An 18,899-nucleotide genomic window follows, 5' to 3' on the forward strand; every position below is an offset into this window, starting at 1 on the left:
TTTTGTCAATATTTGTTCCTTTAAAATGCGAAAGAGAACAATGGAATCACTATGTTTCTCTTCTTTTAACTGTCTGTCAAAAACATTTGTCTGTAGTCAATGAACTTCCCAAAAACGTCTGTCCTGACACCCCGCTCCCAGGTTCAAGACGGTGGAAAATTACTTTTCTTTCACTCTCTTCTGCAGTTTTAAACAATCCAGAAAAAATCCTCCCTCTTCTCCTGCTTCCAAAGGGGGTTCAGTAATTTTAGATGATGAAAGTTGATCCTTTGCAAACGATTTTCTAAACTCTAGTTTGCCATGTCTTTGCTTTAATCTATCTACAAGAAACAGAAGGCTGACTTCCTGTTTAGACCTTCCCGCTTCAGTGCCAAATTAAGGAGAATTTCTTAATCCAATTTTCCATTCTACTCACAGATCGTTGTTTAAAGTCCAATTGTCCAAATTTGATCTGCTCACGGGTAGTTGTTTTTGTATCCAAATTGTCCCAGGAAAAAGGTAGCGCTCTCCGGCAACGGCTGTGCGGCTTCGCTCCACGGAAGAGCAGTTGACTCTCAGCACCGCGCCACTAGCCCCTCTTCGCTCCGGAGCCCATAATTGGGTTCCTTTTACGAATTGAGGGGGCGCGAAAGGTGCCCACCGAGTCCCATGGTCACAGGCTTCATCCGCCTGTGATTTTTTAAAGGGTCCCCGCTTCGCCGTAGCGGAACAGACCCATTTTCCGTAGAGCCAGTCCCTCCGGATCAGAGGGAATCCGCCATTACCGATGGCGCCACCCTGGAAGTCCAGTGGTATCCTTTTTTCTTTTATCTCTTCCTTTTGTGCAATTTCATGTTATGTACTTTATATAATGAATTTAACTGATAGCCATTTTTGAATTTTTTTCCTTTGTTCTTCTTTGAAGGTCAGTCATGAAGCTCAAGCGAGGTTCAAGTAAGTTTAAGACTCCATCCAAACTTAAGCGAAGAGGCATCGAAGTGACAGGGACATGGAAGCCCATTGAGATAGACCCAAATCTCTTTGCCGACGAGCAACTTGGAGGCTTAGTATGCTTTGAGGAGCTTACCGATTATAAGCTGGTGTCTTCCTCAAAAGCGGGAGAAGAAAATGCCAAGGGGAGAAAATCTAGTAGGAGGCCTGGAGAAGAGGAAGAACATAGCGCAATTCCCAAAAAGAAGAGGAAGAAGGAGAAAAATCTGGAACAGGAGGTGAGGAGTGGTGATGAACCCAAAGTGAAGGAACTGGTAACAACTGAGCAGGAGGCTGAATATAAAGAGGCCATCCCTAGCTTTGAGCAAGATGAGAGAGTGGAAGGAGACACCACAATCCTGAAAAGGAAAGCGAAGAAAAAGAGGAAGAGAGAGTTGAAGAAGAAAACATGTCCTCCCCAAGATGTTGCTGAACCAGCTAAAGCTTCTAAAAAGGCTAAAAACTGGACGGCAGAAGTCCTGTCTTTATCTTCAGGTCAGGAAGTGGACATGTCTGCATGGAAAGGCCTCTTCGTTCCTAAGCCTGTTCTTCAGGCACTGAGTGAATTAGGGTTCAGTGCTCCAACTCCGATTCAGGCCCTGGCTCTGCCTTCTGCGATTCGAGATGGCATGGACATCCTTGGAGCTGCAGAGACAGGTATAATTCATTGCTACAGCGGTTGTTTCGCTTCCACTGTCCAAGATGCGTTGATTCTGTACCTCCATAAGCACATGATAGAAGCATGGATTTTGGTAATTGAGCACAAAGTACAGTGTGCTGAGAATTTCATCTTTTTCTTTTGTGGGTGAAAAATATTTGGGTGCAGGGGCTGGTGAAATTGAAGAGGGCCAACAGGACATCAGTGGTGAGGACAGGGCCAGCCCAAGACATTTTACTGCTGTAGGCAAGACCAGCAATGCCCTCTTCCCCACAACATTTATTATTTTTATTTATTAAATTTATATAACACTCTCCATCGTAAGATCTCAAGGCGGCTCACAGAATAAAATACAAGTTAAAAGCAAGAGTGCAAATTTTCAACTTTGAAACATGCTTTTTGATTGTAAAATTTTATATGGCAATTTCAGTGTATTAGATTTGTTGGCATCTCTCAGCTAAATTTGGCAGGCATCAAATATGGATTCTTATAACCTGCCAATTGTCAATAACAAATCACAGACAGCTGCATGGGCACTAAGATTCAACTCGTATCTGTGTGTTTGTGTGTTTTTAAATATTCCAATCTGTTCCGAGTTGCTTTGTACTCTCTTTTTCAATCTGTCCTCTGGCTTCTAAGCCACTATGCCTAAAACAAAGCTCTGTGTTTTCCTTATTCACTGTAATGGGGAACCTGCAGTGACTATAACATTTTCCCCTTTTTGGCCAAAGTGGATAAAATTTTGAGAGACAAATGCCCTTCCGGAATGCAGTGAGCCTGCCAAATTGTAGACTGATAGAGAAATTTTCATGAAGGGCGCCTTTAAAATTTGATGAATCTAAACTAAAGGAAAAGTCTATTACTTTTTTGATGTTCTGGCCAAACTGGATGCAGTTTGCAGGCATCACCACCCCTTCTGAGGGGATGAAGCCTTCTGAATTTCAGAATGAATCATAAGGTGGTGCTAGAAGGTTTATTGGTGGAGTGTGTCCCCCATGCCCTCTAAGACTTAGGGATTGCAACTTTTCTTCCCTAGGAGAAAGACCTCTACATTGTGATTGGAGTGCCCTGAGAAAATGATTATCTGTGATTCAAGCCAAGACCTGTCTGTCAACATGACAGATTGCACCCCCTCCCCTTTTGAGCTTTGGCATCTCCCCTCTCGGTTTTGTTTCATTTTGGTGGGGAGAGATTCGTTCATTTTTTTGGAGAGCTAAAGCTACAGAGCCATTCTGCTGATGTTGCTGAACTACAACTCCCATAATCCTCCACCATTGGCCATGCTGTCTGGGACTTACGAAATTCGTAGTTCAGCAACATCTGGAGGGCTGCAGGTTAACCACCCCTGGCTTCTTGAATTGAGAAGGTCCCAACTTCGTTTCCCCTGAATTCACATTATCTCAACACTTACTGAGGGGGAGCATTGGCGTGACAGAAGAAATGTCTGCCAATTCCCCCTTCCCTAGGTGGACTGTCTTCCAGATTCAGAGGCCAGCCTGGGTGAACAACCTTTACCATAAGACCTGGGGGCAGGGACCACTTGGTGTGGGGGGCAGGGATTAAGAGAGACCCTCCTGTTTGCCAGTTTTCACTTGGGAAAAGTCCCTCCACTCCTTATGAGGGAAACCACTGGGTCCTACAGAAGTAGTTAAAATGTCAATGGCAGCAACAGATAATTGCATCACGAGAGATGAGTTGAGTAGAATGCAGTTTGTCCTTGGCCTAGTTTTCATTTCTGTGTGTGGAGAGCGCTGATCAGAGCTGTCAATTAAGACAATTCCTTTTATAGAGCTTTTTAAAAGAGAGAGAGAGTAGAAGGAAAAATCCAACCAAGTACACATGTTGCACGTCAATAGCATTACACTACTTTGTATGTTACCTTAGGATGGTGGAAGCCTCAGAGCAGCCTTTGCACACCCAACAACAAGCAGGCCAAAAACCACTGCAATTTTTAATATATTTTTTAAGCACAGCATCCATTTTGCTTTGCGATGAGTCTTATTACAGACTAGCAGCCTACGAAGGAACCAGTACTTTTTAAGAGTCCAAGCACTTGTTTGTTGGTTTTAAAAAATATGTATCTGTTCAAAAGATTTCACAATGATTTATATTTATTAATTGCTACTGTTGAAAAGGAACCCACTGTGAAGTGCCTTGGTGAGATAAGCAACGACAGGTGCCTGCTTTAAGAAGCGCCAATTTGACTCATCATAAGGCAACTACATATATGACATGGCTTTAATTAAGAGAGGGGATGCTGTGGTTTAAACCACAGAGCCTAGGACTTGCTGATCAGAAGGTCAGCGGTTCAAATCCCCGCGACGGGGTGAGCTCCCGTTGCTCAGTCCCTGTTCCTGCCAACGTAGCAGTTCGAAAGCACGAAGTGCAAGTAGATAAATAGGTGTAGATAAATAGGTATCGCTCCGGCGGGAAGGTAAACGGCATTTCCGTGCGCTGCTCTGGTTCGCCAGAAGCGGCTTAGTCATGCTGGCCACATGACCCGGAAACAGTATGCCGGCTCCCTTGGCCAATAAAGTGAGATGAGCGCCGCAACCCCAGAGTCGGTCACGACTGGACCTAATGGTCAGGGGTCCCTTTACCTTCCTTTAATTAAGAGAGGGAGCCCTGGCTGAGGGATAATGCATATACTTTGCATCCAGAATTTCTGAGATTCAATCCTCATCAACTTCAAGGAGCAGGAAGCTGCTGAAGTAAAAGAATCCCTTGCCTGAGATCCTGGAAAAGAGCTGGCAGTCAAAGAAGAGTAGACAATACCAGACGAGTGGGGGAAATCAGCTGGTTTGGTTTCTTAATTTTAGATTTAAGCTTAGTTTTGATCATTCAACAAGTGTACAAAATATTAAGAAAATTGGATGACACGAGGTAAAAAAGTTGATATGGAATTACCTGGTGTAAGGCAGTTTAGAAAACATTCAGAAAAGAGTAACCTGTTGAATGTTTGACTCTCATTTACACTATATATGGATGGCGTGTTTCTTGGGGTGTGGGGATGTATGGGGATGGTTTGTTATATGAGTTTTTTTAAAAACAAAAATAAAGATGTGTTAACAAGAAATGGGGTGGAGCAAGTCCCCTGTGGAAAAAAAGGTGCAGAATTTGGGGCTTTTTAGTTTAGGGAAAAGGCAAAGAGAGGCAACATGGTAGAAGTTCATAAAATTACGCATGGAGAAAGTGGATAGAGGAATGTCCCCCCCCCCTTGCTCCTCACACTGGAACTTATCCAATGAAGCTGAATGTTGGAAGATTCAGGATGGGTAAAGAAAGTGCCTAGTTAAACTCTGGAGCTTAGTTCTGTGGGAGGCAATGATGGCCACCAGCTTGGATGGCTTTCAAAGAGGGTTAGGCAACATCATGGAGGGCAAGTCTACCAAGGACTACCAGCCATGTTGTCTAGACTCTGCCTCCATGGTTGGAGGCAGCAATGCTGGAAACTACATGGGGGGGGGGGACTCTTGGGTTTGCCAGTTTTCCCCAGGCATCTGGGTGGCTGCTGTGACAAGATGCTGGACTAGTGTGATGGCTTGTGTCTGCTCTTCACAATAAGCACCCTCTGCTCATTCAGAGAGGTATTTACAGTTCTTTATTTTACATATGTACAAGCAGCACATTACAATCATGCGTCCGAATCGTCCGGTTCAGATTCGGGGAGATTCGGCTTCTCCTCCAACACAAAAGGCAGGGAAGCTTCATGGGACGTCTCTGATCCTTGCGTTTTAACCCTCTCCTTTCCTGTGCAGACGGCACAGGGACAGGCTCCCCATCTGTTCCTGAACTTCCAGTACGGTTCTGGGGCTCTGCTTCAGCATCAGAGAGCCTTCCTGCCTCCTGGCTCTCTCCCTCTTCCCCATCCGTCCCTTCCTCTCTATCTCCCTCTGACTGTTCCCGCTCCTCAAAGGCGCACCCTGGCAACCCCGTGACAACTATGTGGGCCATTGGCCTGATCCAGCAGGCTTCTCTTGTGTTCCTAGGTTTCTAACCTGCGTTTCATTTGTCCATGTTTAGGAAGTGGTAAGACTCTTGCTTTCGCCATTCCAATGATCCATTCCATTCTGCAGTGGCGCAAGTCAACAGGACTGGCAAGTGGAAGGGACAGCCCGCTTGACGAAGGAGAGGACGGTGAGGATGAGGTACCCGAGCAGGAAGAGAGTGTGGATACAGGAGGCTTGAGCCCTGATGGGGGTGAAGCTAGTGGCGATGGCGATGGTGACAAGTCTTTGGCAGCAGGAAACCTGAAGGTGTCGGAGGGTGCAGAACGTGATCTGGGTTCCCCAAAACCTAACACTGCTGCACATAAAAACAATCCTCTTCTGGGATTGGTCTTGACTCCTACAAGAGAACTTGCTGTCCAAGTGAAACATCACATTGATGCGGTGAACAGATTCACAGGTAATGTCAATTCCTGGTAATCATAGAATTGGAAGGGACTCCATGGGTCCAGCGCTCTGCAATGCAGCAATCTCAACTAAAGCCCCCATGACAGATGGCCATCCATCAATGCTATTGTTGTGGTTATTATTTCATTTGTGAATCGCTTCCTATAACACATCTAGAAGTGATTCTACAATAGAGTGAAGAGAGATGAGACAATAGCATATATAAAATCAGTTTTTATTTTCCTCTAACATACATATAAAGAAAAAAATTCCTTCCAGTAGCACCTTAAAGACCAACTAAGTTAGTTCTTGGTATAGTTGGTCTTTAAGGTGCTACTGGTCTACTAGTTGGTCTTTAAGGTGCTAACTTAGTTGGTCTTTAAGGTGCTACTGGAAGGAATTTTTTTATTTTGACTATGGCAGACCAACACGGCTACCTATCTGTAACTGGATACATATAAAGGTCTGTCTTCCGTTATTTACTTTGCTGCTGAAGTACATTGCTTCAGTTTCCCTTTCCTAAAATGGAAACATGCTCTGCAGAGAAAGTTTCCTACAGTTCTCTGTCTTCTCTGCAGGGAAAGCACAGACTATGGTACTGGTATGCACAATCAGTTTCCTGAGAAAATCCTTAGTGTGTTTTTTTTCTTTCTGACCTTCCTTGCTGTGAGGCTGTGTTTGAAGGTGTCTGGGCATGGCCTGTGGACATCTGAGAACCCAGAGAGGTGGTTGAGTAAGATGTCCAGTGATTGGTGGTGGCGGTTCAATGACCTGCCCGGTTCATTTTCTCACACAACTAGAAAGCCAAGATAAATTATTCAGAATAAGAGTGGTTGTTATTTGCATAATTTATACAGGTTGAGAATTCCACTTTTGGGGGGGGGCTCAGCATCGCATCAGTAAGGATTTTAAATTTTTTTAAATGATCCACTACTAGGAGGAGCGCACACCATCTTGAATACGGGATAAATGCTGTTTTGGAGACGCAGGTCATCTTTGTAGTTCATTGGTTTTTTAAAAAAAACATTGGGAAATACTTTTGTGGAGGTTTGTGCTCCTAAAAAGAGGGGAGGTAAATCCAGTGATTTCTTACAAACATGGTGCAGCATCTCATGACTTCCATGCCAGAACATTTTATGAAATATAGCTGCTGCAACAATACTCCAGGGACCTTAATGTCCTATTGGTCTTCTGTCTTTTAGGCATTAAAGCAACCATTCTTGTTGGAGGAATGGCACCTCAGAAGCAGCAGCGAGTTCTGAAAAGGAAGCCCGAGATTGTAATCGCAACCCCGGGGCGCCTGTGGGAGCTAATACAGGAGAAGCAGCCACATCTCTCAAACCTGCGGCAACTCAGGTACTCAAGATCCCTTTTCTAATATGTCTTCCTTCTTCCAAACGAGCAAATACTATCTGGGTACTTTTAAGATCATCAGTGCTAAAGAACTTCCTGCTTAAGCAATAGTACAGAGGTAGTCAGTGTATCACCCTCCAGATGTTTTTGGACTACAGCTCCCATCAGCCCTGACCGTTGGTGGTTCTCACTGGGGCTGATGGGATTTGGAGTTCAGCAACACCAAGGGCACCATGGTTAGCCACCTCTGCAGTAAACACTTTGCAAGATCTTTCAGGGTTTTCCCTTGAAGTTCACAATTGCTGCTTTGAGAATCGGGGGACACTTACGCATGCTTGATGTTGCACTTGGACTGCTTAGCTCTGTTGCACCTGCCTGAACATACTGTGGCTCATTCAGATGAACAGCAGAGACCATGAAGCTACTATAGAACAATTGAGGTGGGTGGAGGATGGAAACGGTTTCCATAATTGGCCTGACTTACCAGATTTTCTCCTCCACCCAGCTCATGCCACGTTTCAAAGCAAATTTCCAGGCACTGGCAAGTGGCGACCAGTATTAGAAATCAGCCAGGCGCCAGGTGCATTTTGCGACTGCCGTGGGTCCAGCTGTGATCACCTGGAGATCTCTGGGGAAACCAAAATGTCACTTAGGGAATGGTCTGAAATATTTTTCTTGAAGCCTGAATTTGTTGTATTCCGGATTGCTTTATTTGATGTTTCAATATGAGATAAACCGTTTTGAGATTTGTTTTTTAAAATATAAAGTGGTATAGAAATGAACAAGATGATGATGATAACAAATCCCATTGAAAAGAAATGGCGCCTAGACGTTCCATGGTGGCAACCACAACCTACATTTAAGATTTCATTTGCGGGTTAGCGGGAGTGGCATCAGTTTCACCCTGGTTCCCCCTGGGCCCAGACTACAGCTCATTCCTAGTAGCGGAGTTTCACGCTCCGGCACCAGGGGACAGGGCTGGCGTGCATCCTGGGGTGCGGTGCGCCGCCCGCAGGGGCGTGGGGCGCATCCTGGGGATGGGGCACGCCGCCCACTGGGGCATGGCACACGTCCTGGGGATGGGGGGTTCCGCCTGTGGGGGTGGGGAGCCCAGCACGGGCAGGGGGCAATTGTGATGGCACCCTGCCGGAGGCGGGGCACTCCCCCCGCACTCCTCTTCCTCAACCAGTGCTCATTCCTCCCTTGGTGCGCCAAGCAGTAGCAGCAGAGGGAGTCCCTCCATTGCCAGTGCCTGGCATGCCAAGGGAATAATGACCTCCATTGGCCACAGCGCTGATGGAACCTGTTCTACCAGGTGCTGGCGACAGAGAGTTCCTCTGCCACCAGTGTGCTAAGGGAATAACAAGCTGCATCAGCTCTGGCACCTTACGGTCAGGAGTGGTGGCAGTTTCACTCACAGTCTACCGTCGGGTGAAGGCGCCATCATGCTCTGGCCCTCAAACCAGTCCTGGGAGATGCATTGATACACCAGGCCTAGCGGTCGTCACTTTGCAACAGCAAAGTCCTTGAATTTGCTGGTGCAAATTCCACCAGACTTTTGTTTCCTTGCACCTTGGTTTCCCACTTTGGTATCTATACAAGCATACGGAATAAGAATCGGCTTGTGGTTCTGTTCACTCACCGCAGGCCATTGTTCTTTTCTGTGTGCGCTGTAGCAGGTAGGGCTCTTTTGAAGCGTGTCGGATCTCCTCTTATCTCAAAACGAAACGCTCTTAAAACTGTCTCTCGCGTCCGTCTGACAGGTGCCTGGTGATCGACGAAGCGGACCGGATGGTGGAGAGGGGGCATTTCGAGGAACTCTCTCAGTTGCTGGAAATGCTGAGCGACTCGCAATATAACCCAAAACGCCAGACGTTTGTCTTTTCTGCCACCCTGACTTTGATCCACCAGGCTCCGACTAGGGTTCTCCACAAGAAGAGAGCTGTCAAAATAGACAAGAAGACCAAGCTGGAAATGCTGATGGAAAAAGTTGGCATCAAGGGCAAGCCCAAAGTGATAGATTTGACCAGGAAAGAGGCCACCGTGGAGACCCTCACCGAGACCAGGATCCACTGCGATACAGAGGAAAAAGACTACTACCTGTATTATTTCCTCCTTCAGTACCCAGGCAGAACCATGGTTTTTGCAAATAGTATAGATTGCATCAAGCGGCTCACTGCCCTCCTGATGATATTGGACTGCGACCTCCTGCCTCTTCATGCAAACATGCACCAAAAGCAAAGGTTGAAAAACCTGGAGAGGTTTGCTGAACGCCCCAGGTCGGTTTCTCTCTCTCTTTCTCTTTCTCTCTCTATCTCTCTCCCCCCTTTGGTTTATTTTATCAATTAAGATCATGCCGCTTTTCAAAAGTGGATTGCTTGAATTGACAAAAACACAATGAGAACAAGAACGGAGTAATGCGCTGCAGCACAATTAGCAAGTAAACGCTGAAAAACTTACCAGAATTTAAAGGTGGGCGAAACTTTTAAGGGGAAAAGTAATAACGACTCGCCTAAAGCTTAAAACGGAGGGATCCAATTTGGGAAGGAGTTCTTTGTGGGAAGCATGGGGGCCGCAGTAAAGAAGGCCCTGTCTTAAGTCCCAACCAGCTACACCTGCAGCGGAGGTAGGACACAGAGCAAGGCCCTTGATATTGAACACAGTTGAATGACAGGATCCAATAGCGTGGCCTCAGTTTCCCATGCTCTGCTAACCTCCCGTGCAGATTGCTGCAGTGCATTCTACATGGGGCTTCCCTTGAAGATGGTCCAGAAGCTGCAGCAGAGGAATGCAGTAGCTCTGGGCAGGGCAGAGCTGCCGGAGAAAGGCACATCGCTCCAATTTCGAGAGCACTGCACTGGGTGCTGGGGAGATACTTGGCCCAATTCTAGGTATTGGAACTAGTGTGCAAGGCCTTAAATGGGTACTTGAAGAAGCCATATTTTCCATATGCCGCAACCCATTATTTGCGGTGGAGGGCAGACACCCTGAAAGCAGTGGCAAGGAGGATGAGAGTGCACAAGAGGGCTTTCTCCGTAGTGGGCCACCACGTTTAGAACCCCTCCTGAAAGTAATGGTGCAGTCCCCATCCCCTAGCTGTGCTTGGGAGGAATTTGAAGACAGTTCTATTTATCCAGGCCTTTGGGAGGGGATTGGCAATGTTAGGCTGAGGGGTATCATGCCTTTCATTTTAATTCTTGTGTCCTGGATACTGTGTGGTTTGAGGTGGTGCTGTTGACTTCCTTGGGGACTCTTCAGGGAGGAACGTCAAGCTATGAATTAAAGAACAGGAGGTGGACCTTCGAATACCTTTAGGGCTTTGTCAGTAAGAATGGGAACATTTATTGAATGATTTGATCTCGGCACAGTTCACGGAATAAAATACAAAATAATTAAAAACTAAACAGCAAAACAATAACACACACACCCTTCCCAAAGGCACATTTAAAAGGCTATAGAATATTAATTAGCCCAAGGCCTGGTTGAACAGAAACGTTTTCTCCTGGCGCCTAAAATATATACTACTACTACTACTACTACTACTACTACTTTTTATTTATATCCCACCCTCCCCAGCCAAAACCGGGCTCAGAGCGGCTAACAACAGTAAAGATAGCACCATTTTCATAAAATCACAATCAATTAATTGAAATACATTCTAAAATCAATTCAGAATCAAATTAATGGCAACCATTGGGCTAGAGTTCTATGTGGATTACAGAAGGCGAGAGGGGGGTCAGTCTGTGCCTTGGCCAAAGGTCTGGTGGAACAGCTCTGTCTTGCAGGCTCTGTGGAAAGATGCCAATTCCCGGAGGGCCCTAGTCTCTTGTGACAGAGCGTTCCACCAGATCGGGGCCATGGCCGAAAAAGCCCTGGCTCTGGTTGAGGCCAGCCTAACCTCCCTGTGGCCTGGGATCTCCAAGTTGTTTTTGTTTGAAGACCGTAAGGTCCTCCCTGGGACATACCAGGAGAGGCGGTTCCGTAGGTACAAGGGTCCTAGGCCATATAGGGCTTTAAAGGTAAAACCAGCACCTTAAACCTCATCCTGTACTCCACCAGGAGCCAGTGCAGCTGGTACAGCACTGTGTGAAGGTGCCTGGCAAACCTTACCTGGAAGAACATACCACAATTGGGGAGCCACTACAGAGAAGACCCGTTCTCGTGTTGCCGCCCTCTGGACCTCACCTGGAGGAAGCACACGAAGAAGGGCCTCAGATGCTGAACACAGGGGGAGAGGCAGCCCTTGAAGTATTGCAGTCCTGAGCATTTGAATCGCTCCCACAAACAAAACTACCAACCAGTGCAGACAAAGCAAGAATCTATGATGTGTAGTTGTCTCACACACACTGTATAGCTTTGATTAACGGCTAGTTGTCCCGGAGGACTGGCTAGAGAAGGGGTGAGAGCTAGCGGGCCTCAACTTCACACATGAAAGTCGGCATCACACAGTGTTTTGCGGCTGCACACGCAGTGTGTGTACACCACCTTTCTTTTGCCTCTAGGGTGACAACTAGAGAGCCAGGCGGCAGCAGCACCTCCCTCAGGGCCACTGGAATTGGGCCAGGCATCTTTTTCCCCCTAGACTCCTAGTGTACAGGACAGCTGTTTTGTGCAGGGGAGTAAGCAAACTTAACGTGAGTTGGAGCGACTGACGTGGGTTGGATGTTTGGTTTCCTTAGCAAATGCTGCTCAAGGCAGCGAGCAGCAGTAACGTACTCCTGAAATCAAATGATAAATTGCAATGAAACGAAAAAGATACAAAGTAAAAAAAAAAACCCCAAGGCAGGTAAAACTTCATAAAAGACAAATTAGACTTATTTACATAGTGTGGGTAGGAGAACTGAAAATAATGCCAATATATTTCACATCTGGTTTCAGATAGTACATGGGTAGACGAGTCTAAAAAGCCCAGAACACACATTTTCACAGTCCTCTAGCAGCTATGGTGGCTCAGTTACTAGAAGTAGTTTATTTAGCATTAACTATGGAAGTATATGGGACGCGGGTGGCGCTGTGGGTTAAACCACAGAGCCTAGGACTTGCCGATCAGAAGGTCGGCAGTTCGAATCCCTGCGACGGGGTGAGCTCCCGTTGCTCGGTCCCAGCTTCTGCCAACCTAGCAGTTCGAAAGCACCTCAAAGTGCAAGTAGATAAATAGGTACCGTTCTGGCGGGAAGGTAAATGGCGTTTCCGTGCACTGCTCTGGTTTGCCAGAAGCGGCTTAGTCATGCTGGCCATATGACCCAGAAGCTGTATGCCGGCTCCCTCGGCCAATAAAGCGAGATGAGCGCCGCAACCCCAGAGTCGGTCACGACTGGACCTAATGGTCAGGGGTCCCTTTACCTTATGGAACTTTATACTTGATTCTGACCAAACTAAGCCTCCAAGAGCATGATTTGCATCAGGAGGCTTAGTTTGGTCAGAATCGGGTATAAGATCTATCGCTAAATACATCGCTTCTGGTAGATGAGCCACCATAGCATAGCTGTCAACATTTCCCTTTTTTTAAAGGGAAATTCCCTTATTCCGAATAGGATTCATCCCAAGAAAAGGGGAAAATTGACAGCTATGCACCGTGGCTGCTAGAGGGCTGTGAAAATTTGTGTCCAGGGCTTTTTCAGAGCTTGGGAGCAGCCATCAAGAAGGCTCTCTACTGAACATTTGCCCTGTGTGCTTCAGATGCCTCCCCCATAGATCTTAAAACCTGTGCAGGCTGACATGGAAGAAGCCTTTCAGATAACCTTACTCCCAAGACTTGCAGGCGAAAACTAGCGGTCTGAATTGTAACTGGAAACAAACCAGTAGCCCCTGAAGGTTTCTCTACACATGCTTCACAGGCTAAGTAAAGCAGTCTTAAATAGATAGGTTATCTTTTTTGTCCCTTTTGTCTTTCTTTTCATTCTGCAGTACTTATGACACAGCCCTATTTTGCTTATGTTACTGTATCTGGTCTTCTGGTAATACTGAATTCAGTGTTAATGCACTTTAGGGACACTTTAGGGAGCTCTCCCTCCCCTCTTTCCTTAATAAAACAACCATTGTCTCCACTTCTGCAATTTCAGCTGTGCCCTCTTGACAACAGATGTTGCCGCTCGTGGTCTTGACATTCCTCACGTGCAGCATGTCATACATTACCAGGTACCAGAACAAAATGTACTTCTGTTCTCTGTTCATGAATTTGTAATACATTGATGGCTGGCGGTAAATTGAAGACCACAAGCGATCTTCGTGACCTGTCTTTGGGTTGTAACACAGAAGAAGAAAGAGAGGCATGGTGGATTGGTTTAAATCAAGATGATTTCAGTTACCAGGGAGGCAGGGAAGCTGATTTAAATCATTGATTTAAGGGGCATTGAAAATCAAGTTTTCCATTTATACTTCATGGTGCAAATTTAGCTCTTAATTGCAACTGAATAGGTTATTATATACACTTTTTTTTAATTCTTAAAGCCAAGGTGTGTGTTTGTTTGTTGCACTGTATATAACAAAGGCACACTCCTCCATTGCCTTCCAAGACAGATGTCCACAATATAATTTGTATGTTTTCCATTCTTCTACCTATAGATGGACTGTCATTAAAATATTCCCATGTAGGTTCTCAAGACTAGTAGTCTGTTAGGTAAACTTAAGAGAATGTAGGAACAGACACACTTGGACCTTCTGAGTGTTGCTCCTTTCTGCTTTATTCTGCTGTTGCTCAGCCCTGCAGAAATGATTTTTTTGGTTAGTAGCATTGTTTGTAACTGTGGCATGTGCCAACCAGCCTGTCGTTTCAGATATCTCTGACATTTCTGGGCTTGCACATAATTGTGGAATCCAATATCTCCCAAGAGTTAGCGCACATTGAGATAAACTGAAACAGTGCCATAGTAGGTGTGAAATTGCTTGCTGCTGGGGAGCGCTATGCGTTGTTCTCTTTTGGTGTACTTCAGACCCGTTCCCACAGAAGTGCTTAATCTCTTTCGCTGTTGCAGGTTCCTCGCACTTCTGAGATTTACGTGCACAGAAGCGGCAGGACCGCCAGAGCTGCCAATGAGGGCCTGAGCTTGCTTCTGATTGGCCCAAGTGACATGATGAATTTCAAAAGGATTTACAAGACGCTGGGGAAGAACGAAGAGCTTCCTTTTTTCCCCGTCGAAACAAAATGCATGACGGCAATCAAGGTGAAATAGATCTTTCCTTTGAAAGTAGTGTGTTCGTGGTTTTTATTTTATTTCTCAACCGCAGCACTTTTCACAGTTGCTCAAGGCTTCGTAACAGATGTCTGTTCCTAACACCTGATTTTGGAACTGGGTTGGGAAGTGAGATCTGGAACAGTGGTTCTGACTGAGATAGCTGTTCATGAGCCAAGCTTGCTGTAATGTTTTTTTGTTTTAAAAAATGCTTCTAGCAAGTGGGCTGGTGGAGGAGAGACATAGTGATCCATCCCTTCTCTACCAGTCAACATATTAGCCCGCATTAATGTCCTGGTCACCTGTGACAAGTTGTTGAAAGCAGGGTGGCATAAAGTTGGGTATAGAATCATAGAATTGTAGAATTGGAAGGGATCCCACGGGTCATCTAGTCCAACTCCCTGCCAATGCAGGAATCTAAACAAAAGCATCCATGACAGACATGTGCTACTGCACTCGAGTAGAGCCAGGGTTCAGCTTCTTCAGTGCTCATCTCTCCTTTAGATCTTGCCAGCCAGGGTTGGAAGACCAGAAAATAAGACATTATGTTATCACACGTAGAGGAAAGACAAGAGGAGAGCAGGAGTTATGTGGAGACATTAAAATCAAAGCTGTTTTTAATGAGCTTAGTTTTCAGTAGTTGATTGCAGGTAATGAATGTTTTTCAGGACTAATTTTTCCTTTATTTGGCTGCTTAAGAATTTCAAATTGCTCATCACCCTGCTGTCACTTCTGCGGCTTTAATAATTTAATCCCTTATTAAATATGGAATATAGGCATAGATAAATCACCATGTCCCATTTGCAGACTTGCGTGGGACTTTCTTTGGTGCCTACATTCTAAGCTCTTAATGTTGGCAGGGCCCTGCCAGATCTCATTTTTCATCTAGAACATTCATCTAGCAGAATGGTTGAATTAAAATGTGTTGAAAGCTAAGGGCAAAAGACTTTGTGAATTGCTCTAGTGGTTCCGATATAACTTAGTGGAGCATAAACGCTTCCATTGCTTTGCATTGTAGAAAAGGCTCCTTTAGGAGGATAAGCAGAATATAAATTCAATTAATAAAATAACAGTGAAAAATAAATATATTTCCCCTCCAGTTTCTTTGTCATTTTCCTTGTTTTGAATGCTATGTAATTTGAAGCTGGGTCTATATTATTTTTTTCTGTCTGTTTTGAGGTGGTAGCTTGCTCCATCCCAAATGTTTTGGGTAACAAAATAGAGGAAGCAGCAGTAGTCTTACAAATAATTTTCCAATCTTTTTATTAATAATTGCAGTTGAACAAAAGTCCAGTTAAACCACCGAAACATAGGATATGTTTATATGCACAGAGCTTGGTTGACTTAAGTTACACTGTACCCAAACTTCTTAAGGCGAGCTTGTACATCACCATGTTACAAGTGGAAGATAACTAATTGTTGTCATTGGGGAAAGCTTTTCTAATTCAGAATTGTTGGCTTCCTCCTTCCCCATTTGAGTCTGCTGATGTTCCATAAAAGACCAATGTAAGGCATGCTGGAGCTTAAGTTTAACATACTTAGACCCCCTTTCCATTTTGGCCTAATGGCAGTCCTGCAAAACAAGGTAGCCGGACAAACTAGCCCATGATTTACCCAAGATCACCCAGTGAACTTTGCAACTGAGTGCCAGTTCCAACCCAGGTGGTCTCCTCATTCCAAGTCAGCTTGACCCCTTTGTAAGCCAGTAATGTTTGTAGACTGAGGTCCAAGGGTTACTTTACAAACCATCACCTTGAAGTATGTCCAGAAGATAACAGGGATGGCAAAATTTAGGGAGTAATGGTTAACCTAGGGTCCCATGAGTTCATTAGAATTCGTGAATTCCTTACAAAGGCAAAGTGTGTGAAAGCTTTTTCATCTCCCCTGCTATTATGAGAGAAGCAATCTAACAAGGTGAAGGGCAGGTAATTAAAATATTAATAATGATAATAATAACAATGGCCAGAAACATCCACAGACCTGTACCATCTATTTGTTGAAGAAAAAGCAATTATGAAAGTCCCACCCAGTGAAAACAGTGCCACGTCTAACTTAGCCCTTATATTGCCTTTGTCCATGTGCTGCTTTGAGTGCCCACATCCTGTCCCTGCATAACCTCACTGTGCTTCATTGCAGGAGCGGGTGAACTTGGCAAGAAAGATTGAGAAGGTGGAATATTTCAACAGCCGAGCGAAGCAGCACAACTCATGGCTCCAGCAAGCTGCAGAAGCACTGGAGCTTGATTTAGATGATGATGAGCTAATAGGCAAGCAGCAGTTTTGTGTGTGTGTGTGTTTGGGCTTGGGAGGGAGGAACCACCCTGAGAAAGGTGTAATAAGGGGCATATCTTCTGGATGCAGCAATGAAGGCAATAACCTGGGTACTCTCACACATCTAAAGAGCTCTATTTATGGACTCTTGTATTTATCTAAAATGCATTTGGAAAATGTTTGAGGTTGTATACAAGTTGGGCAGTGGGGGGAGAGCAGGTAAGGCATAAGCTTCATTCAAACTCAGCAAGAGTGGGCACAGCTTAGCGCTAGTTCAGACATTCAGAAAAAGAAAAAGCTGCAAACCTCAGTAATGCCAGTCTCATATTTTAATGCTTCCTGAAGGATCAATGCACTTGGAGTCCAAGTGTAGCACATGTTCATGTTTCATCTTGCCAAGGCAAGATTAAAGAGGAGTGGTTTGCCGGGTGCCTAAAGGTGTACAATGAATCTTGTTTTACATGTCATCATTTAACTATTGGGAGTCAGAAACCCTTAACTATGTACTGTAAATTGTCCAGTGATCTATCAGTAGATTTCCCTATGCTTTTCACCAGCCCCCAGCTTTAAGTAACAAAACTTCTAGAACCCCTCTTGATTATTTGTGCTGGGATTTATGTTTCCCCCCTCCCTGTGTGTGTGTGTCTACAGGAGGCCGACCCGACGAGCAAAATGAGAGTGAAAAACAGAAGATGCTAAAGGGGATGAAGAAACATCTGAAACACTTGCTCTCTCAGTCCGTTTTTAAAAGCTTGATGAAGACCAAATACCCAACTCAGTCTGGGAAACTGCTCTTGTCCGATATTTCGGAAGAACGTTCTCAGTCTGCGTTGGACACCATGTCAAAAGCAAAAGCGAAGAAGAAGATGAAGAAGAAGAAGAAACCACAGCAAAATGCATAGAAGTTAAAGAAGTGATGGGACATTTCGGGGGTGCAGGATAAGGAACACTTAATTCTCCCCTTCTCAGCCATTGGATATTCAGACTCCTTTTAAGCACAGACCTGTTCTAGAATGATTGCTGCTTCCTCTCCTGTTGCTGCTCTCAAGTCAGTCAATGTGCATGTACAGACACCCACCCACATGGTCCTTCTTGGTGCTGAGTTTACCTGACATGCAGGTGGTGTCCAGTGTCTTGAGTTTTGTGTAAAACATGCCACCTGAAAGAACCAGGTGAGTGGAAATCATTGCATGTGATTGGGGTTGTGTGGAAGCAACTGCAGAGGTAGCAGTGAGCCCAGAGGAGCAGGTAAGCATAAATGTGTGTGTATCAGTTCTGTATCCTTTTAATCAAGTTCATTTATTCATTTAAGTTGCAGGGTGTTGCAGGGCATTGCATATGCATTTCTAAAGAAAACCCTATGTTTGTAATTCTTCGAATTTTGCATTAGCATTTGATGCTTTAAATCGTAGCAGCCGTGGGGAATCTTCTCTTCTGCGGAAAGAAGAAACTAAAACATGTCGGGGGGGGGGAATAGACTGTACCCTAAAGTAAATTAGAGAATGAATTTCTTCCTGTTCTTAACTTGCCCAGCTGAAGTCTTTATTAAAATATTTGTAAAACTTTTTCTTAGCATTTTTATTACACACAAAGCACATAAAACAGAGGCAATGAGACAATATTGGCCTTTCCAATATATCCAGTGGTTGTGGGAGAAGAAGGTACAGCCCATCTTTCTCTTTTTGCTGTTCAGGAAAATCCCTGATCCACTGGAGAGGTGGGTTTGTTTGCTTGTTTACAGAAAGATCAGGGGGAAGGGTAGCTTTATGGAGGCGTTCGAAAGCAAATTACATTTTCAGAATTCATTGCCCTCAGCAACTTAGAAACTTCATGCAGGAAATCAGTTCAAGTAAGTTATGTATATTTCTAGTTTGCAATGGAAAATTACTGACTGAAAAACAGGTGGGTAGGAGGATAAGCACGACTATCCTGCTTGACAGTTTTTACAAGGTCATTTGGTTACATATATGCTCTACCACTCACAACTTTGGAATAGTTTACCAAAATTTGTTTGTCTTACAGCTGTTTCCTACCTGAAGAAAGATGTATACCTTTCTCAAACTCAGGGGATATTTCTATTATT

At 44.8% G+C, this 18,899-nt stretch overlaps 1 protein-coding gene across 1 annotated transcript in view; it reads left to right on the plus strand.

The window, feature by feature from the left end:
- The window catches only part of DDX24 (DEAD-box helicase 24), a 30,648-nt gene extending 12,267 nt beyond the window's left edge, over nucleotides 1–18,381 (plus strand). The window contains 8 exon segments of the mRNA XM_082232682.1: nucleotides 905–1,626; nucleotides 5,651–6,034; nucleotides 7,224–7,377; nucleotides 9,138–9,653; nucleotides 13,437–13,512; nucleotides 14,349–14,537; nucleotides 16,683–16,812; nucleotides 17,468–18,381. Coding sequence (XP_082088808.1) covers nucleotides 905–1,626; nucleotides 5,651–6,034; nucleotides 7,224–7,377; nucleotides 9,138–9,653; nucleotides 13,437–13,512; nucleotides 14,349–14,537; nucleotides 16,683–16,812; nucleotides 17,468–17,718 — 2,422 coding nt within the window. The 3' untranslated portion in view covers nucleotides 17,719–18,381.
- The last annotated feature ends 518 nt before the right edge of the window (nucleotides 18,382–18,899 follow it).

This window comes from Podarcis vaucheri (assembly GCF_965113315.1).
Source record: "Podarcis vaucheri genome assembly, chromosome: 1".
Lineage (NCBI taxonomy): Eukaryota > Metazoa > Chordata > Lepidosauria > Squamata > Lacertidae > Podarcis > Podarcis vaucheri.